This window comes from Medicago truncatula, chromosome 1 (genome assembly GCF_003473485.1).
Source record: "Medicago truncatula cultivar Jemalong A17 chromosome 1, MtrunA17r5.0-ANR, whole genome shotgun sequence".
Classification (NCBI taxonomy): domain Eukaryota; kingdom Viridiplantae; phylum Streptophyta; class Magnoliopsida; order Fabales; family Fabaceae; genus Medicago; species Medicago truncatula.
Genome location: NC_053042.1, coordinates 27,012,510 through 27,038,920, shown reverse-complemented (window position 1 = coordinate 27,038,920; position 26,411 = coordinate 27,012,510). Strand labels below are relative to the sequence as shown.

Genomic DNA, 26,411 nt, shown 5'->3' with positions numbered 1-26,411 from the left:
GGAGCGTATCCCGTTTCCCTGGCGAGAACCTCTCGTATCCCCCTTGGCGTGGATAACGGAAGGACACGACACCTACATATCTTACTTAAAGTCTTATTCATGCATAAAGGTCTTATAACTTATACTTGCTTGCTTATTTACCACGGGTCCGTAAGCTGCTACCCGATTAACGATAAATACTTACTTGCTTATTCTTAATCATACATGCTTATACCTAGTGTACTTAGGTTACATGATAGCATGGTCGTTCTCAACTATCTAAGTTGAGGTTCTATAAAATTCCCAACAATTAGAGATCATATGCTACCCAAACGTAATCCATGTTATCTTACTCTCGTGTACCATGTGTTGCCGATCAATGGTTAAATGTTTCCTCACCTATTTCCCTTTTTGAAACTTGAATAAGAAAACATTAATAATAAATAGTATTGCAAACACTAACAACATTTCTTGGCAATTCATGGCACAAAGGGGTACTAATTTCTCTAATTCATAAACTAGCATGATCATGATTCTCACATGGACACACGCACGAACCCAAGGTAGGAAAACTATCTAAAGAACTCACATGTATTTACTGAGATTTGCTTCAAGCTCCTAAGCTTCTACACCAAACCCTAGCCCATAGCTTATCACCAACAAATTTATTCCTTGGTTCAGCACAAAACTCGTATCAGTCCCCTTACTTCAAACTCTCCTCCAGGCCTCAATACTGAACCTAAAATCATGAAACCGGTACCAAAATGTCGGGCATTTCGTTAGCTAACCATAGAAACAAAGTTCACATGATTTGAAGTAACAGGGAGAGAGTTCTTACCGTTTTAGTGAAGCCCTGTCCCAAAACCCGTAAACAAATTCCAGCAGAATCTACCAACTTCAAATGCGTTTTTCGAATCCGTATCTAACCCGAATCATACAAAGTTTGTGTCCAAACTGAAGGTAAATAAGCATAGAATCCAAAATTCCAACAATTACACAATTCCTGGTTACACAGAAAAAGATATGGCTCGATTAATACATGTACTGCCATAAGAATTTTAAACCAACAATCCTTAGAATGCAGCCATAATCACTTTTAACCTCAATAACTCATGTCAGCCAACAGTCCAGCCATACAAACATCCATAACAGCCCAGTTTTATCACTAATTACAACAGCACAACTTTAAAAAAAATCAAAGCTTATTAGGGAACTCACCTCAAGACAACTTTCAATTGATGCCAAAAACTCCAAATGAGTGTCCAAAACCAAGCCTAGTTCCTAATCACCATCTAGACTATCTTGAGTACTTCTAGTACTCTTTGTACCATTTTTACCTTCAATTCTAATATATTATGTATGTCAAAACATGGCCTTACATTAGTTTAAGGCATTGACACTGATTCACACACTCTTATATATATTAGCCTTTATTTCTAGGTTTCATTATGTTCGTTATGATCATTACCACAATAAACATTGTTCCTTTTAGCAGAACTATAAAAATATCACCAATAGTTTGTACCCACTAGCATACTTTCACCAACACCTTGATGATTGTCACAAGCTAGTATTTTATTTTTTTTTAAAATACCAAATCAGAGTTGAATTCTTTATTCAAGAAGTTGGATTAGTAAAATTAATACCATAATTGCACATCAAATTCATGAAGGATTCGATCAAAGACAAGCCAAAAGCCAAAGTTATGCAATCAATCATCGATCATAAACCTATAAGACATGGAAGCAGAGGGATTCATCATCGAATGCAGCTGAATTAGAATGAAAAGATCTTAAAACCAGAGATCCGAGGAATCACATTCAACCGAACTCAAATCAAAATTAGAATGATCAGAACCTAAAACTTAACCAACAAAGCCTACATCAAACTCACAGATGAGAGACAAACACAAAAAATTTCAAGCTTGTGACATGTGGTGTTACAATTTGGCATAGGAGACCTAAAATCAGTGTGCAGCGTGTTCGATGGCTAAGATTTCAGAGTATGTGTGGTGGTTGAAATTGACGTGTGGGTGGTTAAAATTCATGTGTGCAGCAGTTCAAGTCGGCAAGAGCCGTGGTTTGAGCAAGTAATCAAATCGGAGGGTCACAGTTAGAGGAGCTTGTTTCGGTAACTGGTTGTGTATATTTGAAAGAGCGTTTTAGTTTGAAGAGTTATACCTAGTCGATAAAGGTTGATTCTATACCCATCTCAGTTGGCTTAACGGTGTGCTTGAGTAGTTGAAGTATGCTTCTCTCAAGATCTCAAATTCGATTCCACACGTGCTAATTTCGGGTTTGGTTAGTCCATGCTTTAAATGGGGCCTCGCAAGTGGACAAAGAGATTCAACCATGAGATTAGTCGGTGGGCCGGATACCAAGTTTATAAAAGAAAATCGATTGCATGCGAATGTCATTATCCATGTAGAAGAAGCTAGACAACGACACTTATAAATAACAAAGAACATTACTTTCTTTAACTACGCAAAATTCATTGTAGGTGAATCAAGATAAATTGTTATAACTATCAACAAAATACCAACCAGCAAACATATATTAAAATCTATGCACTAATAATGTAGTCATTATAAGATCATGATAAACAAGGGGTTTGAGAGTTCAAAAAGACTAAAACTACATAGAAACTCAACTATGTGTTGCATAATTATAAAGTATAAACCCTACTGGAAAAAGAAACGGAAAAATTGGCAAACAATCCTTTAGGAGCCTTCGAGACACGCCTTGCATTAGGTCTGGGAGGGATTTGCAGAGTGGTAGAACTTGAATCCTCAGCACGAACCACCTCGACGTCATTCCCACCACCATAAATTGGAGTAACAGTCTTATCAGTAACTTCACCCTTGCAGACAGGACATTCTTTAGCTAGAGAGGATCTTGTAAACGACAATGGTGATTTTGTATTCAACCATCTATACAAGCATGGCCAACAAAACAAATGGCCACAACAAGTAAGAACAGGATCCTTAGCCAATACAAAACAAATATTACAATCATAGAAACCTCTATCATTGCCACAATCCTTTTCATCAATATTCTCCTTTTTCTCTGATGTCTTACTCTTTTCCAATGCAGCAACACCAACCTTGTTAATTTTACTAGCTACTGGTACTGCAACCGCATCTCCATTGCGAGAAACACCCAAAATATGATCCCAGGTACGGGAATCATAAAAATTACTACGACCAACTCTATCAGAAGGTTGAGGAAACGAATCAATGTCCATCGGAATCGGACCGGAATCTTGTTCTTCCATCATCACAAATTGAGAAAAGAGGGATCACAAAGTAGAAATAAATATAAACCCTAACCGAGGAGAGAAGTTACTAAAACCTAAAACCTCGGCGTAGATAGAAAGCAGAACCTTGTAGCATGCGTATGCCGTATGAGTATGTGTTAAATATGTTTGTTTTGGGGAACGAGAAAAATGGGATACACCGAGATCAATTTATAATTAAAAAAGGGAACTGTACACCCGTAAATTAAGATGTACCGGTACTCTTACTTCAAAAATTTATAAATTAACTATTATTTTTATGAAATAAAAGCTATTTGTTGATATTTATATTTTAGAAAATATCATTTAATAAGAAAAAAAACATCATTTTATTGTTTATAAAAATCATATTAATTTTTTTTACATTTTATTGTAAAAAATAATTAAAATTATCTATTAAGAGTACTAAAAATTCAGAAAAATCAAATTTTATTTTGTCGATGTTTTTGATAAATAAGATTTAATTATTATAATTATAGGTGATAGAAAACAATTTTTCTCTTAAAAAAATAACACATTTAACTATTAATTTAATGATTTTGTGTACCAATACACTCGTATCTTTGGGTGTACCATAGATTTTGCCTTAAAAAAAAGGTTTTTCCTATGCAAGATTGCACAGAATAAGGGGTATTTAATGCTCCACTTTTATAGGTTTCTACACATCCTAATAATGACCCCACTTTCTTGAAAATTGATTTCTTTTTCTCCTTTCACGTTATATTCTTCTTTCTTTTTTCCGTGTTATTTTTTCTTTCTCTCATTTCTCCTCTGTTAACATTTATTTTTTTATTCTTGTTCCTTTTTTTTTTTTCACGTTTTATCTTTTCCTTCTTCTCTATTTCTTTGAAACATTTTTTCTTTTCACATCAAACTCACTCCCATAACACATGCTCCATGCAAAATCATCAATATTCCATGTAAAAATTGATGAAGATTCGGCTTATGCTACGGTGTTCAAAACTACGATGTTTCAATGATTGTGTTTAAAATGACGGTGTTCAAATTAACGGCGTTTAAAATGATGGTGTTCAAAACTACGGTGTTCAAATTGATAACAATATAACCAAATTTATAATAACAGTGTTCAAATTGAGAATACAACCAAAACTCAAAATAACAGCAAAAAAATTCATCCCAAGACTGCTAAAACATACTCAGCCTACAGTAACCAGTATAACAGGAAAAATAATAATTCCAAGACTACTAAAACATACTCAGCCTGATACTAAGACTTTAGATAAAAAAACAGGATTCAAATTTTGTTGTGCTTGATCTTCATTCTTCCTCTTCTTGGTGATTGTTGGCTGAACATAACTTTCTTTGTTCGGACAAGTTGTAACATTGTGCCCCCTTCTCTTGCAAAAAGTACAGCTTCTTGCTCTCTTTGACAATTCCATTCCTCCTTTTGATCGTTTTGTTTTGGGACGACCTTTTGTATTAGACCTTGGTGGATTTTTAATTAAGTCTACTGTATTCTCCATATTCTCAATAGGCCCTCCTTCACTAAGCATCATATTTACTTCAACCGGTCTTTGAAATTCATCACGACACCAACGTAATGGCAAGTAACTTGTTGGAATCTCAAAACAATCTTTATGAAGGAATATTGTCAATACATGAGGACAAAGAATACCCCAAAACTCAAAGTGCTTGCAACTACAACCAACCACATCACCATCCCATCAGACTTTATGCTTTTGTGAATGTTGCTCCTTGTAATATTTCACAGTAAATTCTACATGATTTTCTTCACAAATCTTGTATTGAGTTGCCCTCTCAAACTCCTCCTGAAACTTCTTGAAAGCATATTTTGAGAAAATATTGTAAACTTGCTCCTCTAAAGGGGATAAAGATCGAAGTGATGATCCCCTGTATGTATCCATGATGTAATTGTTTTTGCCCAATGTCCTCAATGGCAAGATCAACCTAAAATTTAGAATAAATTTATAGTCAAATTTACATCACAAAACATTAACAAGATGGCTAAACTAAATTATCATACATATTCTTACTTGTTTGAAAAGTTGAGTTAAACATGAACGAGATGAAGTAAAGCGTTTTAGGAATCCATTTATGCTCTCTGATCTTCCAGTTGTTGTCATGCCCCCAAAGAAATGTCCACGAAGATACGCCGGAACCCAATGTTGCTTAACTTCATACAAGCCTTTTATGTGCTTATTTGCTTCTAGATTGTACTTGGAAACAATTATAATCCATTCTTCTTCAAAATCATCAATATTGTCAAGCTTGTAAAGCTTATGAAAATCAGCACACCATGAGAAATATCTATTTCGAAGAATTGAAGTAATCCAACCACTAAATTTAGCAGTAATGTGCCATATACAAAAAGCATGTTTTGTGGATGGCATTTCAAAAGCAATAGCTTGAGTCATCCATGGATCTTGATCAGTAATGATTGTCTTTGGAGGCTTCTTCATGAGAGTAACAAAAGTCTGGGAAAAAAAAATAAATAATAACAATCATATAGAAAATACATTGGGATACTGTATAAAAAGATGAAAATAATAGTCTATAAATGTTAATAAAAAAAGAGAGAGATGTATATGAACTTACTTTCATTAACCATTGAAATGTAGACACTGTTTCATTTCGAATGAGCGCACAACCAAACAATATTGTTCTGCCGTGATTGTCGATTACAACAAAGATGCCAAAAGGCATATTATAAGTATTTACCTTGTAAGTAGTATCAAGCTCCATAACACGCATTATTTGCTTGACTGAAAGATCTGCTTCTTTTAATAGCAATATCCGCTTCTCTTCTTCCTTAGAAATTTTGCGGTAAGATGCAAGGAAGTGCACTTGATCTGAAGGTAGTAAATCATGATTGTGGTTAGATATAAATTCAATAACCTGCCACTCTTCTGGAAAAATCTCAAAGGATTTCTTCAATTTGATTGTCATGCTTGCCTTGCATCCACATCTCGAAGATGGTCTATTTCGTTGTTCTTTAGACGGATCTTGAATTTTTTTATCAGGAAATCCTCCACGGTGACAAAACAAATCTCTCCTATGCATTATCCCATTTTTATTAACAAACCTACCTTTTTTAATTGAGAACCCACTCCTTTTGGCATAATTCTCATAAAATTTGAAAGCTTCTTCCTCACTTAGAAAACATTGCCCTATAAAAGGTTCAAAATCGTTTTCAATAGTAATTGCTTCTTGTTCATTGCTACTCAACTCAACTACTCCACTTTCTGAATTACCACATGGTTCATTGTTTGGAAGATTGTTCAAATCAACCAAATTTGTGATTCTCAACCTACATAAATAAATTGAAAGCAGGAAGGTTTAAAATGTGGAGTAAAGTTGCAAAGCAATTGAAAGAACAACTAATAACAAATGTATTAACATGAAAGAACAACTAATAACAAATGTAATAACATGAAAAAACAAGTAAGAATTTACTTATGGGTTCTTTTTCACTTGCCATAATAATTGTATTAACTTTTTTTGAAAAAGCATATTATAAGGGAACAGGCAGATAAAAGAAACTACAACAATGGGAAAAGAACAAAAACAGAAAAAGGGAACATCATAAACAAAACCGAAACAGCAATGGGTATAAATGAAGAACAATTGAAACAAAGAACAAGAACAATGAAGAAGAAAAAAAAAAAGTGAAATAAAAAAAATGATTAAGGAATTAACTCACTCAGGTACAACAACCATATGAGTATAAATGGGTTGTTCTTTTTCACTTGCCATATCCTTGCATAAAGTCCTTCAAAGCAGAAGAAGAAAGTGACGTGAGAGCATAATAAGTTTTAGTTTTGGTGTGTTTTAGTGGCAGTGGAGATAAGAAACAAGAATAAAATCTGAAAAGGTGAGGAGGAAGAAGAATAAAACGTGAAAAATAATATCAAGAGGAGAGAAGGAAAAAAATCAATTTTCAAAAAAGTGGGGTCATTAATAAGATGTGGAGAACCCTATAAAAGTGGAACATTAAATAACAATGTAGAAGTTGTTTTAAAAAAAAAAAAAAAACAATGTAGAAGTTCCCTAAAAATAAAAACAATGTAAAAGCAAAGTCCATTGAAATATTAATGAGATCCCCTTTATTGAATATACTAGCATTGTGACTGCATTATGTGTCTGTCGATTCACTCTTTTTATTGATTTAGCATGACGCTCCGTCTTGGTAGGGCAATTTGTAATGATCATTGGTTGGATTTTTGGCGTAATATTTCTTGTTGGTCTTTGGTTAGACACCAATCGGATCACCACCCCTTATTAGTTTCCCAAGAGTTCTCTTCGGTTTCACATGCTACTCCTTTCAAAATTTTCAAATCTTAAACAACTCATGCTGATTGTAAACGACTTGTCAAGGAGATTTGGATGAAACCTATAGTTGGCATGGGCATGGCGTGTTTGCAGCAGAAATTGAAGCGAATTGGTGATATTGATTGACAAGTTAAGCTTGCTATTGATGAAGTTAAAAACTTCAACACTACCTTATCCATTCAGAAGGACCAACTGACCCGCTTCTTGGGCAAAACTTGCAAGCACAAATGGTTCTAACATAAGCTTTGAATTGTCAGCACCAGTTCTGGAGGGAGAGAGCTCACAGTAATAGCTTCATTCACGGGGATAGGAATTAGGAACACGTCTTACTTCCATTGTGTTGCTCAGATCAAAGCGGTATGTAAGCAAATTACAATGATTATGGATGGTGACACGGTTCTAGGGACCCCGAGGCCATTGAAGCACATATACTTGATTACTTTCGTAACATATTTGGTAATCAGAATGCTTGCACGTCCAATCTCTTGATAGCCGAGGTTATTCCTTCCTTGGTGGCACCAGAGGATAATACCATGTTACTTATTTTGTCGTTAGCCTCTAGACACCATTTTACATGCATGTGGTACCGTTTTCGGATGTCGGGGTTATTTTACCGATCAATCATATCTCAACTTGGATATTGAAATATCCTAAATCATCACTTGGATAAAATTATCCTAATCTCCACTTGGATATTGAAATATCGTACTCCAAAACTCATGAAAGCATGAACATATGACTCACTAAATCCATACTTTCATACAAAACATCACCATCATAAACTTCACTACTTTATATACATATATTCATCGTCAGCTATACACATTCACACCATCATGAATTTAACATTCTCAATAAATCATCTTTACCAAAATCATCAACACCATTTATCTCCTCAAGAAACAACAATAATTTAAAAGTAATAGTAAACGTTTCAATTAGAAGCTAATTATAAAAAATTGAATGAGTTCACTAAAAAATAAATATTTGAATAAGTAAATGATATAGTAAATCCGCAAGTGCACGGTTTACCGAAGTAGTAATAAATGAGTATCGTTCCGACAGAGAGCTATGAATTTAATTAACCTTTAACAATGATTAGAAGAGAGTTCAAGTTGAAAAGTTTGGATTTTTTTAACGGTTTAAAATAATAATAATAAAGGATTATTGGTTCGTCATGGTGACAAATCCTTCACAAACCAAACCCTAAACCTAGAACCTTATGTTGGACCTATTTTCTAGAGACAAGTTTCTCTTTAGCCTATCACATCTCCTTTCGGTGTCAGTGAGTGTGTTTCTTTAGCAACCACTTCTATTTTCATGGTTGATTAGTATTGAAATCCTTGAATCTCGAAACTTTATTGTCTCAAGGTTTGCTAGACTATTTTCATGTTTCACAATCCTTGTCTAAATTAACTTGTTCAAATATCAAAACTTCATCTTTCGATCATTCGCTTGATATTTGTGACGAATCAATAACAACTATTAAACTTCATCTTTCGATCCATCGATTAATACTTGTTATTGATTATAAGAATGGTGAAATAGATTAGAAAATAGATTTACATAAAATTAGGGTTCCAGGCTTGGTTTGGTAGGGATTAGGTCATTAGACTCATCCAACAATCTCAAGACAAAGAAGAGTCGAATCACTCATGTTCATTGTAGACATAGAAGAGAAGAAGGAGAAGAATATAAAATAAAATAATAAAAAGGAGAACTTTTATTCAAAGAAATAATTCTCGCTATTAATTTCAAAGAACAAAAGATGATTCAATATGTTTGCTAGCTACTCTATTTATAGTCTACGACAACTTAAGCCCCAAGAAATACATCAATAAAATGTTCCACAAAAAACCATGGGCTTTAGGTCAGAAATAAACTAAATTAGGTAGCTTTTCGGAGAAGCAAAAGCAGCAAAAGGAGTGTTGTGGTGGTGGCACGGGCTGTGCCTTGAAGGCACGGGCCGTGCCAAGCTCTCTAGTGGTTGGCTTTCTTGGATATGTTGGAGGCATGGGCGGTGCCTTGAAGGCACGGGCCGTGCCTGATATTTTTGCACATAATCATCATATTTTTTCCCCAAATCAGCTCTAAATCTCCTTTCTTTTGCTCCAAGATTCAATCTTTTAAATATTCGTTCCTGAAATTAAATAACTTTCAATTGAAGTAAAATAGTTCTAAAAAGGGAATAAAAACATATAAAATCTAAATAAAATAGACTCAAATAATATATTAAAAACACTAATTATTGACTCATCAGTAAACTCTTCAATTATATTTTTTCCATTACTCTTTTTCAAAAGAGAATTTATTCTAGACATATATGGAATATGAAAATTTAACTTAAAATAACGGGTGTGTTTGACCTCTAAAAAATGGTCAAAAGGTTGACTATTTCCATTTTTAGTAAAAAAATTAAATTTTATTGTAGTTATAAATGAAAAACAAATATAATGGTTTATTAAAAATACTACCCATGCTTGTGAGTAAAATCTGTCACATGCACAAGGTGGGTAGTAAAATGAGTATCCACGGGTATAATAAATGGGTATTTAACTATCCATTTTTTTATGGATACAGACACAAATTTGATGATACTCGTGCCCGCATGTATCCATACCCGATAATAAATTAAGTAAATGAAATTGTTAGTAAATGTTATAAGATTTTATTTTAATTATCATTGTTATATTGATTATTAGGATCTATATTTGTAGATTTATATGCTTTTAATTCAGTAATTGGGAAGTCAAATGAATTTAGGAAAATGATTCATAAACACCCTTTTTTCATACCACTTCTCTATACACCCTTATATGAGAGGGTATTTTTGGTAATTTTGCAAATCCTTTTTTTCAATCATGTCACTGTCTCCATTCAACGTGAAACACACACTCACACTTTCTTCCTTTTTCCTTCCTTCTCCTCACCGGCCATGAACCACCGTCGTCACCACCATCTCCGTTGTCATTGACCTCACTCAAACGTTCCCCTTCTCTCTCTCTCTCTCTCTCTCTCTCTCTCTCTCTCTCATCTCTGCATTCTCTTTATGACTTAGCTTGTTCTTTCTCATTTGAGTTTTCAGATCTGACTTGAGGGCGGCGGTGTTGATGGGGGAGAGGGTGGCGGTGTTTCCAGATCAGATTTGAGAGAGGAAGAAAGAAGGCGAAGGAGGCGAGAGAGATAGGTGGAAGATAACGGTGTTTCAAAAAACGACGGCATGGTGGCTACGATGGCGGTGATGATAGTGGCGGCGAGATGAGAGGAGGACAGTCGTGGCATAGATCTGGGTTTTTATTATTCCGGCGCCGTCACCGTCGAGATGAGAGACGAACAAAGCGGCCGTTGCCGTGGCTAGCGAGGCAGAGAAAGGAGAGAGGAAAAGTCGATGGTTGGATGTGTTGTTTTTAATTGATTAATAAAATAAATAAAAAATAAAATAAAGGCACTTAAAATGATTACTTTATATTATTTTTTTTACATGTGGAAGGTGTATATGGTGGTATGCCACCTAGGGTGGTTCACCTATCACCACTCATGAATTTATTGATGGTTGGAATGCATATGAAATTTGGATGTTTTTACTTTTATTTTACTTCAAAAATTTGTATGACTTATGTGAGAATCATGAATTTTGTATGGATTAGGTATGATTTATAAAATTTGAATAATTATGTATGGATGTTTAAAAATAGAAGTTTTTTGGTAATTAAAAAAGTTCTTCTTTGTACCAAAAAATAAATAAATTCAAATATTCATGGGTACCCGTGGATACCTCAATACCCACGGGTTACCCGTATAGTGAGTACCCACATGTGTACGAGGTGGACAGGAGTATCATATTTATCCAATGAGTCGGGGACGAGTATCATACTATTTGTACCCACAGATAACCATTACGGATGTCAAGAGAGTGTGTTTGAGTGTTTGAAAATAGCAATCCTCTCATATCAAACAAAGAGAAGATTTAGATTTCTTGTTTTCCAATACATCTCATATGTCCATTTTCGCTATTAGTACAATTAAATTAAAAATAAATAAAATATTATAATATACTAAAACTTTAGGGGCAATTATGTAAAGTTAGAATGATAATAAAATATTTCTATAATAATAATAATAACAATAATAATAATAATAATAATAATAACTAAAAATGGGATATTTTAAAATTATTGTTAATGTTTACATAAATAGTGAAGTTGGTGTAACATATACACACAACTTTTACAACCACTCTTTATTTCTAAACTTTTTTTTTGCTAGGTTGTTGTATGAAATAGGTTGCAGAATCATGGGTCGTCGCAAAATTAAAATTGAGAGGGTGAAAGACTCCAACACGAGGCAGGTCACATTCTCAAAACGTCGGACTGACTTATTTAAGAAAGCAAATGAATTGTCGATTTTGTGCGGAGCAGAAGTGGCTATTGTTGTGTTCTCTCCAGGTGATAATCCTTACTCTTTTGGTCACCCAGGAGTTGATGTTGTTGCTGGCAAGTATCTTGAACTAAAGCCTAAACGTAGGAACTCCGAAGGAAACCCCTCTTCTGATTCTTCCAATATGGAAAAATTGAATCAAGAACTTGCTGAGCTGTTGGCACAAATCCAAGAAGGTGAAAAGAAAGTTGAGACTCATGATGAGATTCTGAAGCAAAATGATGTGGCAAAACTCTCTGAGCTTAAAGAATTGAGAGATTCGTACAAAGATCTTCAAGATTGCATAAAATTGCGTCTTAGTGATATTGAGATATCAGAATGTATGATGCTTCTAGCTCAGGAGGATCCAGTGGTGGGAAGAAAAGCAAAATTGTCAAAAAAGAAAAGAAGAAAAAATTGATGATTTGTAGCATGATACATAATTTAATTTATGTTACTTTCTGTTTTTTATGAATACCTTATGTTCCCTTTTCTCTATGAAACCTTGTTGTGCATGTATCACCAAGTTAAAGAGAGACAAAGGAAAAAATAACATGAGTAAGGTGACAGACACTAATTCAAAGTATTTCCACCGATGCATTAAGACGAGTGTCTCCCGTAATGCAATTAAGGCTTTTAAGGTGGAAGGTGAGTGGATACAAAGTCCCTTGGAGATTAAGAGAGCGGTGGTGGATCATTTTCGAAGGCATGTTTCGAGTGGTGAGTGGGAGAGGCCTAGGTTGGATGGGGTGAATTTTGCTTCTATTTCCGACGAGAGGAATGGAGTGTTGATAGATCCTTTCTCTTTGTTGGAAATAGAAAAGGTTGTTAAGGAGAGTGATGGTAATAACAGCCCGGGACCGGATGGTTTTAATTTTGCTTTCTTTAAGAAATTTTGGTATCTCATTAAGAATGAGGTGAGAATTTTCTTTGATCAATTCCATGGTAATGAAGTGTTCCCTAGGAGTTTGTTGTCTTACTTTGTGACGTTGATTCCAAAGGTGAAAGGTCCGGTTTCTTTAAAGGAGTTTAGACCGATTTCGCTTTTGGGAAGATGGTATAAGTTGCTATCAAAGGTGTTGGCGGCAAGGTTAGCAAAGGTAATGAGTCCTATTATTTCGAATCCCAATCGACTTTTTTGAAAGGTAGACATCTTGCGGAAGGGGTGTTGATTGATAATGAGGTGATTGATTTAGTGAAGAGATCAAATCGAGAATATTTAATCTTAAAGGTGGATTTTGAAAAGGCTTATGATTCTGTGGATTGGGGATTTTTGGAATACATGTTGCGAAGCTGCAGTTTTTGTAATAAGTGGATTGGGTGGATGAAGTCTTGTGTGTTTGAAGGGAGTATGTCTATCCTTGTTAATGGGAGCCTAACAGAAGAAATCAATATTCAAAAGGGATTGAAACAAGGGGATCCTTTGGCTCCATTTCTTTTCCTTTTGATAGCGGAGGGATTTAGTGGGTTGATGAGGAATGCGGTGGAGCGAAATTTGTTTAAAGGTTTTGAGATTAAACCGGGGGGCATTAACATAACACATCTTCAATATGCCGATGATACTCTTTGCATAGGTGAGGCAACGGTTGATAATTTATGGACTTTGAAGGCTTTGTTGTGGAGGTTTGAGTTGGTCTCGGGTCTAAAAGTCAATTTCCACAAAAGTTGCTTGATTGGTATTATTGTGGATGCGGAATTTATGGGGATGGCGAGTAACTCTTTGAATTGTAGTGTAGGGTCAATTCCTTTTATTTATTTAGGCTTATCGGTGGGGGCGAATCCTAGAAAAGTGGAAACTTGGGAACCAATGGTGGACCAATTGAGGAGGAGGCTACTTTCTTGGGGTAATAGATACATTAGTTTGGGTGGAAGAATTGTCCCTTTAAACTCGGTGCTCAATTCTATTCCGATTTTTTATCTATCCTTTTTGAAAATGCCGGCTAAGGTGGTAAAGATGGTGGTGGCTCTCCAAAGAAATTTTCTTGGGGGGGGGGGGGAGGGGGTGGTCATAGAAAGATGTGTTGGGTAAGGTGGAGGACAGTTTGTCAATTACCTAAGGCAAAAGGAGGTTTGGGAGTTAGAGATGTGAAGTTGATGAATCTTAGCCTTCTTGCAAAATGGAAGTGGAAGCTTCATAAGGGTGATGGTTCTTTGTGGAAGAGGGTGCTTGAAGATAAATATGGAGAGAGGTTGGGGGACAAGGGGGACCGTAGTGGAGTGATTGGTAACCGTTTCGCTTCTACGTGGTGGAAAGATTTGGGTTTGCTGGAGGATAGAGGTGGGATGCATTGGTTCATATCAAAGGTGGTTAGAAAGATGCGAGATGGAATGAGTACTAGTTTTTGGAAGGATAGGTGGAGGGCCGACATTCTGCTTCAGGATCTTTTTGAGATTTCAATGCAAAAGGATAGTTGTGTAGGGGAGGTTTGTAGGGGCGAGGGGGAGAGATGGAACTTTACGTGGCGTAGAGGCCTTTTTGTGTGGGAGACGGAGCTTTTACAAAATTTAATGGGAATGTTGGAAGGGGTGGTGTTGGGAGAGGGAAGAGATACGCGGGGATGGAGGTCGGAGGAAGGGGGAGAATTTACGATGAATTCTTGCTACGAAGTTCTTGAGAGGTTGTTTTTGGTTGATAATAATATGCCTGTTACATTGGAAAAGCCGAGCTGCGTCAAAGGTGTTGGCATTTGTTTGGACTTTGTTACTTGATCATATTCCGACAAGAGCAAACTTAGCTACTGGAGGAGTTTTTAAATGCGGATGCATCGAAGAATTGTGTGTTGTGTGGAAGGAGGGAGGAATAAATGTTGCACTTATTCTTGCATTGTGATGTGGTTATGAAAGTGTGGCAAAGGGTGATGTGGTGGCTTCAATTAAATTTTATAATACCTCACAATCTTTTTTTTTTTAATTTTGAGTGTTGGTTTAATGCGGAGTCATCGAAGAAATTAAGGCGCGGTTTATGTTTCATCTGGAATGCTTCGATTTGGGTAATTTGGCGGAGGAGGAATGATATTATTTTTAACAATGGTGTGGTTGAGGTTGAAGACTTGGTGGATAGTATCAAAGTGCTCTCTTGGTATTAGAGTATGAATAAGTTGAAAATATCGTCTTGTAATTTACAAAAAAAAAAAAAAAATTGTCCCTAAATATAAGACTAATTACAAACTTAAGGAATCAATATAACAGTCGGAAGAGAGATGGTAGGAGACATTCTTATTGTGGGAATTTAACTTATTTTTATGTATCCATTGACATATCATATGGTTTTCAATTAAAGGCAAATTTAACAGAAATGATTTAGGACTTAGGAGTATATTTTATTATCATTCAATCCAACCGTCGATTTGGTAACCCGTGAAGAATAAGTTTGACACCGTGGTTTCAATTGATTTTTCATTCTAAAGTATTATAGACCTTAAAAATCATTATTGAAAAATCAACCTTAAACATTATTGCAAAATCATCATATACTATATAATAACATCATTATTTATAACTTGTTTTGCCAATGCTCTAACATGATTTGCAGACTTGACAGTAACTATGAACCATGTGATCAATAACAGGAGTAGACATTTCATTATATCAACCTTAAACATTATTTCAATTTCTTTTTTTTACCAGGACCAAAATCCAAACTCGTTATATTTGAAATGATCAAAAATATATTTTAGCCTATATAGTAGATATAGCATCAGACTATATTTTAGAGGCTATAGGTTCCGGGATATTTCCAACCCTAAAATTTGTCATTAATGATATAAAGTTCCAGACAAACTGAGATAACATTATCTATTTCTACTACCTCATCGATTCAGGAAGCTGATGAAATGTGTGCAAGTTCTATAAAATATAATGTTATCATCACATGTAATGAACGCTAGTGTCATTGCCAAGTATTTATCATTTTTGAAAAACTCACATGCAAATGAGAGAATTTAAACTCATTTGACAAGGCTCCAATTAATATAAACTTCTATTCATAATAGTATTCCTGTATAATAATGAAAAAGAATTCATTGAGCCTTAAATACAAGAAAAACACACATACACAGCAAGGAAGTTCTTGATGAAAATGAAAATGGTTGATCCAACAGAGTGCAAATCTTGCAGTTTCAAATTATGAACAAATATGATACAGAAATCTAAAGAAGTTATGCTATAATATAAATATATCAGAACTGGCCTGTCCCAAACAAGTTAGTTGGATACAAATTTTTTAATTTCTGTAGAGTGTGGCATATATATTCATTTGCCAAATTTCTTTAGTGTCCCAAATTAATACAATGTGAACCTAAGTGTTCTCAATCATAGTGAGAGAAACTCCAACTCTAAACTTTCTTTCTCCTTCGTTCATCGAGAAAGGGTGGTTATTTTAGGTCATTTTTTGACCTAGAATCACCCCTCGACATCTTTTTTCTCTTTTCTTTCAATCTAAATAAGTGGTTTTCACATATATCAAGTTTTTTCTTTTGTGTGTTTTTGTGATTTCGTCGTCTAAGTACGGCGTTGTGTTGTTCATTATCTTGTGCGACGTTTGATTTCGCTTCTTGTCGCGGTGTTCGTTTATTTCCTATTGAAAGATCGGCATCAGTCAATTACAAATTCAACCAATGATTTGGGCATCAACGTTGAAGATCCGGAAGCATGTGAATTTCGGTGACTTAGGTTTTATCATATTATTTGGAGGTATTTTGCCGTTTTATGCTATTAACTTGGGTGCTGTGAGTTTGTTCGTGATGAGTCATTTATTGTCTATTTTAATATGCTTTTTAGTTTAGTTTTATTTAGATTTTATATAATTTTATATTAGTATTATTTCCTTTTTAGGATAGTTTACTTTAAATTGCAATTTATTATATTTCAGGAAAGAATATTGGATGGATTGAATCTTGGAGTAAAAGAAAGGGATTTGGAGCAGATTGGACACAAAAATATGAAGATTGAGAGACAAAATATGTCTCCCACAAGTCCGAAGCCTGGCACGGCCCGTGCTAGCCTTGGCACGGCCGTGCCACCCTCCAGAACACCTTTTGCTGCTTTTGCTTGGATTCTGAGCTATTCTATTTTGGCGCACAATCTATCGTGGAATACTCTTGGAATATACTTGCTTAGATTTTAAGTCAAATGTGTACTATAAATAGAGTAGCTAGCCATCACAAATATTCATCTTTTCTTGGAATGCAATATGTGACAATTGTTTTCTAATAAAAGTTCATTTACTTTATTGTTATTTACTTTTATGCTTTCTCTCTTCTTCTCCTTGTCTACGATGAACGTCAGTGAGTAGACTTCTCTTGTCTTGGGATTGTTGGATAAGTCTAATGACATAATCCTAATCAAAACAACCTTTAAACCTTAATCTTTTGTAACCCTAATTTCTTATCTGAATTCACCGTCTTAACATGGATCAACCATTATCAAACTGTGGAAACGAAAGTGGAGGGTTTGATAATTGTTTATCCATTATTCCAAATATCAATTCATAAAACGAAAGTGAAGCTTTGATATTCGAACAAGTGAATTCAGACAAGGATTGCAAAGTCAGCGAAATAGGCTTTGCAATCTTTGAGACATATAGTTTCGATCTTCAAGGGAACTAATAACAATCAAGTCAGCGAAATAGGCTTGGTTGTTAGAGGAACCAAAATCTAATAGTAATCAAGTCAGCGAAATAGGCTTGGTTGCTAGAGGAACATAAGAGAAACTGTCTTGAGAAATTAGGTCTAACATAAGGTTATAAGTTTAATAGTTTGGTTTGTGAAGGACTTGTCATTAGGATGAACCAATGATTCCAAGGCTTTTTATCTTTTCTTTTATTTTCTTATAATTAAAAATCCAAACTTTTAACCTTTGAAACTTTCATCTAATCATTATTGAAAGTTAATTGAATTCATAACTCCCTGTCGGAACGATACTCTTATTTTACTACTTCGGTAAGACCGTGCACTTGCGGTTTTATCCCATCAAGTTTTTGGCGCCGCTGCCGGGGAGTTATTATAATTTGATTAACTTTTTAATAGTGGTTAGTCTAAAAAAAATAAAAAAATAAAAAAATAATAATAAAAAAAAATAGTATATATATATATATATATATATATATTTATAAAATATTTTATTTCCTTTTTCTTACCTTTTTTTTATATTTTTTTTTATATATTTATAATATATTTTATTTCCTTCTCTTATTTTATTTATATATATATATATCCCTCCCTTTCTCCTTATTTTTTATTTTCTATCTGTAACCGTTTTGATTTCAGGCATGGCTCAAAGACAATAATAATGACATGGATGAGAAACGTTCTCTCAAAGAGTATGCAATCACATCTTCAGATGAGCCGTACGATGCTATTGTGTATCCAACGGTTGAGGGTAGTAAATTTGAAATAAAGCCTGCACTTATTTACCTAGTGCAGCAAAATCAATTTTTCGGATCACCCACTGAGGATCCGAATCTTCATGTTTCAAATTTTTTAAAACTTAGTGGAACTTTGAAGGCAAACCAAGAGGCCATAAGGCTGCACCTCTTTCCTTTTTCCTTAAGGGATAGAGCTAGTGCTTGGTTTCATTCATTGACTATTGGTTCTATCACTTCATGGGACCAAATGAGGCGAGCTTTCCTGGCCCAATTCTTTCCCCTTTCTCAAACCGCTCAATTCAGGGCGAGGCTTTTTCAATACACTCAAAAAGATGGTGAATCTCTTTACGATGCGTGGGAGCGTTTCAAAGAAATGCTTAGGCTTTGCCCCCATCATGGTTTAGAGAAGTGGCTTATTATCCACACCTTTTATAATGGTCTTTCGTATACCACAAAAATCTACGTTGATGCAGCTGCAGGTGGAGCTTTGATGAATAAAACTTACACAGCAGCATATGATTTGATCGAGGGCATGGCACAAAACCACTATCAGTGGACAAGTGAGAGAGTCATCACTGCTTCTTCACCCTCTAAAAAAGAGGCAGGTATGTACAAAATTTCCTCCCTTGATCATCTAACTGCTAAGGTTGACACACTGACACAAAAATTTGATACAATGAATACTAGTGTTGTCACACCTGCTCCTGTATCACCTCCTTGTGAAGTTTGTGGTGTATTTGGCCATATTGGCATTGATTGCCAACTAGGTAGTGTTGTTAGAGGTTCTGAGCAAGTAATGCTCAATATAATCGAGGGTTTAGAAACAACCAATTTTTTTATCAAACCCCTCAAAATATTTTTGGACAACAAGCAACACCACCCAGTTATGCAAACAACCAAAGAGTCCCTCAAAAATCCAGCTTGGAACTTTTAATGGAAAATTATGTTATAAATCAATCCAAGCAGCTCCAAGAGCTTAAAAACCAAACGGGATTTTTGAATGACTCTCTTGCCAAAATCACATCCAAGGTAGACTCCATAGCAACTCACAATAAGATACTTAAAACCCAAATCTCTCAAGTGGCCCAACATGTGACTACTTCCTCTCAAACCACCGGGATCTTTCCAGGTCAAACTGAAACCAACCCCAAAGGCCATATAAGTTCTATTTTTCTTAGGGATGGTAACCAATTAAAGGACCCCGTTGTGAAAATTAAGAACAATGAGGGAGAGATAGGAAGTGATGAGCCTCAAAGTGAGAAAACTATAGGAGAAAATGAACAGCCATTTGTTTCACCACCTCATGAGCCTAAAAATCCATTAACACAAGGTTTTGTCAAATCAAAGTTAGATGACCAATTTAGAATTTTAATTGAAATACTTCCAAACAAATTGCCATCTAAACTTAAGAATCTAGAAAGTTTTCTCATACCTTGTGTCATAGGATCCAAAAGCATTGAGAAAGCCATGTGTGATTTGGGGGAGAATGCCAGGTTGACGCCACTATCCCTTTGGGAAAGATTGGGTATAGGGTAGAGAAACCTCTTGAACGTCAAGCTAATGACTGTAAAGAAGCACTTCGTGGGAGGCAACCCACGCATTTAACTGCTTTTGTTTTGTTTTGTTTTGTTTTTATTTGTTTTGTAGGTAATTGTCCGAGTATGATTCGAGAAAACGGAAATTTTTTGAAGTCAATTTATCCAGAACCTTGGCACGGCCCGTGCTCACACTGGCACGGCCGTGCCAGACCTTGCCCTCCAAAAACCATTCCACTATCCAGGAAGTTGGCACGGCCCGTGCTAAGATTGGCACGACCGTGCCCGACCCCAGGTTTGGTTTTACCTCCCCTTTCATCTTCTTCATCCCCCATTCTCAACCACAAACATCTCTCATCCTTCCATTTTTCTAAAACTTCCATAACCACAAAACCTCAAAAACTCCATATCTCCCTGAAAACTTCACCAATGCACACCATTTCTTTACCCCATCAATCACAAACACCATCCCAATCATAAGACACCATTCCAAAACAACTTTCCTCCATCCCTACCAAAAATCATCAAATTCGTAGCCCCCATTCACCTACCTAAAAACCCACAAATTCTTCACCAATTCACCCAACCCAACTCCTAACACTTACTCAAAGCCCAACCCCATCACCCAACCAACCTTTTCCACCAAAAACATTTCCCAAAACCCAACCTTCACCAAAACAAAAAAGGTCAACCAAGGTTAAGGATTAATGGCATCTAGGAAAGGTGGAGCAAGCTCTTCCGGAGGACCACAATCAAAGAAGAAAACGCAAGCCAGGAATCATGGCATAGTCTTCAAGGACACCAAGCAAAGGGACAGGTATAAAATTCTTCTCTATAAACCTTTGCATCCTTGTCGATATCCAGATCCTTATACTTTGAGTGTGCTAGGACTAAGGGATAATGTGTTTAGCTTACTAGGAAATTTAGGATGGGTTGATATGCTTAGACCTATGAAAGGTTTCGAAAATTTCACTTATGAATTCTTAAGTTCTATTGAATTTACGAAGGATAAAGTGAATTTTGACAACCCCGACCATAGAATCTCTTTCCGACTTTTGAATATGGATTATGAGATGTCTCTTGAAAATTTCTGTTTAGAGATGGACTTCGCAAATGCGGGGTTCATCCATGACTCTTGGAATCCAAATTTAAAGTCGAAAAACTATGACCCCACTCTCTTTTGGAAACACATTATCAGGTTAAGGCAATATAATCCTCGCAACAATAAGGCTAGTAACATTCACAACCCAGTACTTAGATACCTCCAGAGAGTCATGGCTTGTACCATTTGGGGTAGAAAAGAGGTAGGAACAACTAGGACGGATGAACTTTTTATGCTTTGGGCAATGCTTAGTAACAATCCCGTTAATACTTGTTTCTACCTACTTGATTACCTTTCCTCCATAGGAGCTAGACCTGATAATAGAGCTGAGATAGTAGTCGGTAGTATCATTACCTTCATCGCTAGGAAGTTTGGAGTGGGTGAGGAAGATGGGATAAATCCAATTGAGGGCAACAATAGGCTTAATATTGAAACCCTTGTTGCTATGAACTTCATTAAGATTCACCCACCCATGACTTATGCACTTCAACTTCGCATACCTCTTTTATTTCTACTTCCTAACCCATCTCGGACTAACCCCGAGGTGGAGGAAAATTTGTTGTATGTTGGTGATGGATTACAGGTACATGAAGAGCATAATCAAGGTGACGAAGAAGGTGCACACATGCACCATGAAGAGGAGCCCCATGACCATAACGACAACAATGAAAGATGGACATGGATACAAACCGAGGTACAAAGGATAAGCACCGAGCAACAAAGGCAAGGTGTTGAATTATCCGGGCTAAGAAATGATGTCCTACGGGGCAACCGCATATCCGAAGAAAATAACCAAATGCTTCGGAACATGATGCAACACTTCAACCTCCAAGGCCCTCCCTATGGACCTCAATAAAAATGTGAGCTTTCCTCTTCCTCTTTTTCACCTTATCTCTTCAATCTCTATCTCACTCTTCTTCCTCTCCTCCTCTTTTATTTTTCTTTTATCTTGAATCATTGAGGACAATGCTTCTCCTAAGTGTGGGGGGAGCCTAATAAAGTGTCTTTAGTCGTAGTGTTTCCAAACTCCCTTGAACTTTATTCTTTTGTTTTGTTTTATTGTAAAAGGCATGGTTAAGTAGCTAATTTTTATTGAAAATATCATGACACAAAAATTTTCATTGTCTCCTCTTATTTTGTTGATTCTTGTACATGAAAGCAAACTCTTGTGTTTTGAGTCTTCTTGATATACCCACATCTTGTTTTAAAGTGAATAAGATTCTCCAATGAGAAAAACACAAAGTTGCTTCGCTTGAGTAAATGTATGAATAGGTATTTTAAGGAAACGCGTTTTAATCCTAGTGGTGCATTAACCTTTAAAGATTCTCAAAGTGCCAGTAGTATAAGTTAGTATAAGGGAGTTCATAAAAAGCCAAAAAGCCAAATAAATTCCAAGATCTCATCATTGAATCTAGATTGGGGAAGGAGGTAGGCCCTCCGACTTCCTACGTGAAGATGATTGTTATCTTAAGGAAAAACTTTAAAAAGCATCATTGAATCTAGATTGGGGAAGGGGGTAGGCCCTCCGACTTCCTACGTGAAGATGATGTTTTAAGGGATACCATTGAATCTAGATTGGGGAAGGGGGTAGGCCCTCCGACCTCCTACGTGAAGATGTTGTTTCTTAAATAAAGAACTTAAAATGTGCAAATGGCAAAGAACAAAGATTCTCAAATACTCCCATCTCTCTTATATGAATTATAGAAGAGATCTTTCTTGGTTGGTTTAGTGCTAGGATTAGACCATGTTTCCTCATAATGCCTATCTTATACAGGAGCAAGAAAAGGGTTGGACTTCACACACACACTCACTTGAAACTTGATCGTTGGGTTGAATAAAAATTACAACAAATGCTTGAGTTTGTGATTAGTGTACATTTGGGATTTAAGCCCTTGAGGAGACATGTGCTTTAATTGAATTGTCATTTGATATAACAGTTGGTGCTACTATGTTTATGCCTTTTGCTTGAGGACAAGCAAAGATTCAAGTGTGGGGGAGTTTGATGAGTCATTTATTGTCTATTTTAATATGCTTTTTAGTTTAGTTTTATTTAGATTTTATATAATTTTATATTAGTATTATTTCCTTTTTAGGATAGTTTACTTTAAATTGCAATTTATTATATTTTAGGAAAGAATATTGGATGGATTGAATCTTGGAGTAAAAGAAAGGGATTTGGAGCAGATTGGACACAAAAATATGAAGATTGAGAGACAAAATATGTCTCCCACAAGTCAGAAGCCTGCCACAGCCCGTGCTAGCCTTGGCACGGCCGTGCCACCCTCCAGAACACCTTTTGCTGCTTTTGCTTGGATTCTGAGCTATTCTATTTTGGCGCACAATCTATCGTTGAATACTCTTGGAATATACTTGCTTAGATTTTAAGTCAAATGTGTACTATAAATAGAGTAGCTAGCCATCACAAATATTCATCTTTTCTTGGAATGCAATATGTGACAATTGTTTTCTAATAAAAGTTCATTTACTTTATTGTTATTTACTTTTATGCTTTCTCTCTTCTTCTCCTTGTCTACGATGAACGTCAGTGAGTAGACTTCTCTTGCCTTGGGATTGTTGGATAAGTCTAATGACATAATCCTAATCAAACCAAGCTTTAAACCTTAATCTTATGTAACCCTAATTTCTTATCTGAATTCACCGTCTTAACATGGATCAACCATTATCAAACTGTGGAAACGAAAGTGGAGGGTTTGATAATTGTTTATCCATTATTCCAAATATCAATTCATAAAACGAAAGTGGAGCTTTGATATTCGAACAAGTGAATTCAGACAAGGATTGCAAAGTCAGCGAAATAGGCTTTGCAATCTTTGAGACATATAGTTTCGATCTTCAAGGGAACTAATAACAATCAAGTCAGCGAAATAGACTTGGTTGTTAGAGGAACCAAAATCTAATAGTAATCAAGTCAGCGAAATAGGCTTGGTTGCTAGAGGAACATAAGAGAAACTGTCTTGAGAAATTAGGTCTAACATAAGGTTATAAGTTTAATAGTTTGGTTTGTGAAGGACTTGTCATTAGGATGAACCAATGATTCCAAGGCTTTTTATCTTTTCTTTTATTTTCTTATAATTAAAAATTCAAACTTTTAACCTTTGAAACTTTCATCTAATCATTATTGAAAGTTAATTGAATTCATAACTCCCTGTCGGAACGATACTCTTATTTTACTACTTCGGTAAGACCGTGCACTTGCGGTTTTATCCCATCAGTTCGCAGACTCACTCTTTACGTATTTAGCGATGTTTGTATATGATGTAATCTATCGATTTGAATGAATGAATATCGTTTTATTTTCGTCAAAAAAAAAAACAGAACGGGTTTCCTTTTTAATTAGTGATATTTTTTTTTAAAGGGTTCCGTTTTTTTTTTTACAATGGTTCACTTATTCTTATAAATAAACTTTTTTTTAGAGGAAGTTCTTCTTATAATATTCTTTTAATATTAAAAGAAATAAAAATCTGTTTTTATTTGTCTTTTGTAAAGAAAAAAATTAATTATTCATTACAATCAACTTCCTGCAACCGCACTTCATAGGATGCATCCTATTAAAAAAATCATATTAATCGGTGAAGTAAGTCAGTTGTGCATGTTGATCAACTGCATTACAATCAACATCATTATTTAGGCTTTATGATGCTGATTTCTAACTCATATTTACAAGGCAGAGGCCCCAGAGATTAAGAGGTCTAAAACAAAAAATTTAATGTGACTTTTAAAAATATATTTTTTTAACAGAATAAAATCGATTTTGTAGAGATCAAAATTTGAATTCATGATCAAGAGTAATTGAGTTCTTTTTAGTAATCAATTATGTTATGGAGATGTCTGTAATTTATCTATCATATAATATATTTATAATTAAATTAATTTTTTAGAGGCCTTTTTTCTTGCCCATAATTTTGAGGCCTAAAGCTCTTGCTTAGGTTGCTTAGCCCTTGAGTCGGCCCTACATATTTAAAATAAAAAATATATTTTGTGTTGTAGCCTAACTAAAACAAGTGACATAAAAAATTAAACATGATTAGTTCAAAACTAACTTATTAAAAACTATGGCATCCCTTCAAAAAACAAAAATACTATGCATTAAATATTTTTGATTGTGACAACTTACAAAATATGATACATGATGTTCTTATTAGAAAAATAAAAGTTACATCTTATTTTAACCAAAAAAAAAAATTGCACGTTATTTTGTGTTGCCAAATTACTTACATCCAAGCATATACTTTCTTACTTTTTTTTTAGGGAACATATATTTTCTTACTAAAAGTATAATTTCTTTTTTATGATTTTGTAAACATTCTATTATTTACCTGCATTCCCTTTCTCATTTTCATCAACAAAAAGGGCTATATACCAATGTCAATAGGAAATAAAAAATACAACAGTCCCTTTAAAAAAAAATTATATATAGTAAGAAGAAAATTATGGAGTTTGATTTAATTTTATTATATTATCATTATTACATTCCATTAAAAAAAAAAGATTAAAATCAATAAGCATCTAAATAGAAGCAAGTGAAGTCAGAAACACTTGATTTTGTCTTCTTTCTTTGCGCTTGATTTTAGGGTTTAAAGTTTCTTCTCACTTGTTATTTTTTTGGAACCAAACACAGTACAACGTGAACAATGTCGAAATCAAACATCCCAAACAACATAACTCCAACACCACCGAAAACCACAAGGGTTCTTCCTCATGTAACAAAGAATCTCCATGAAGTCTACACCTTAGGTAAAAAATTGGGTGAAGTCAATTTGGTATCACATATCACTGCTCACACAACGCAACGAAACAGGTCGAACCTATACGTGCAAATCTATATCATAGATTATACTATTAAGTAAAGAGGATTATGATGATGTTTGGAGAGAGATTCAAATAATGCACCATTTATCTGAACATCCAAATGTCGTGAGGATCCACGAAACTTATGAGTATTCGTTTTTTTTTTTCTTCTTCGTTTGGTTATGGAGCTTTGTGAAGGTTGGGAATTGTTTGATAGGATTGTGCAGAAGGGTCATTATAGTGAGAGACAAACCGTTAAGTTGATTGGGACTATTGTTGAGGATGTTGATGCTTGTCATTCTCTTGGTGTTATGCATAGAGACTTTAAACATGAGATTTTTTTTTATTGTGTTGATAAAGATGTTGTTCTCAGTTGATTTGGATTGTCTATTTTTTATAAGTCATATTTTTGTTTCTTTTTCTATTTTGCCTAAAAATGTCCAAAATCAATAGTTTTGAGAACATCTTCATCAACATATTCAAACAAAAAATTCTCAGGTTTAAGGTCTTTATGCATAACACCAAGATAAGGACAAGCTTCAAGAAACTCAACAATAGTCCTAGTCAACGTAGGAGCTTGTCTATCACTATAATGACCCTT

General features: G+C 35.0%; 1 protein-coding gene and 1 non-coding gene across 2 annotated transcripts; one reads left to right on the top strand and one right to left on the bottom strand.

Annotated features, from left to right (window-relative positions):
* The first annotated feature begins 11,878 nt into the window (after positions 1-11,878).
* On the top strand, positions 11,879-12,421 carry LOC120578220 (agamous-like MADS-box protein AGL29). The gene has a single exon (XM_039830626.1). The coding sequence runs from the start codon at positions 11,879-11,881 to the stop codon at positions 12,419-12,421; it is 543 nt and encodes a 180-aa protein (XP_039686560.1).
* A 6,238-nt stretch (positions 12,422-18,659) lies between these two features.
* On the bottom strand, positions 18,660-18,766 carry LOC112419590 (small nucleolar RNA R71). Its single transcript, XR_005643962.1, has one exon. It is a non-coding gene; the product is annotated as a small nucleolar RNA R71 (small nucleolar RNA).
* Positions 18,767-26,411: the final 7,645 nt, after the last annotated feature.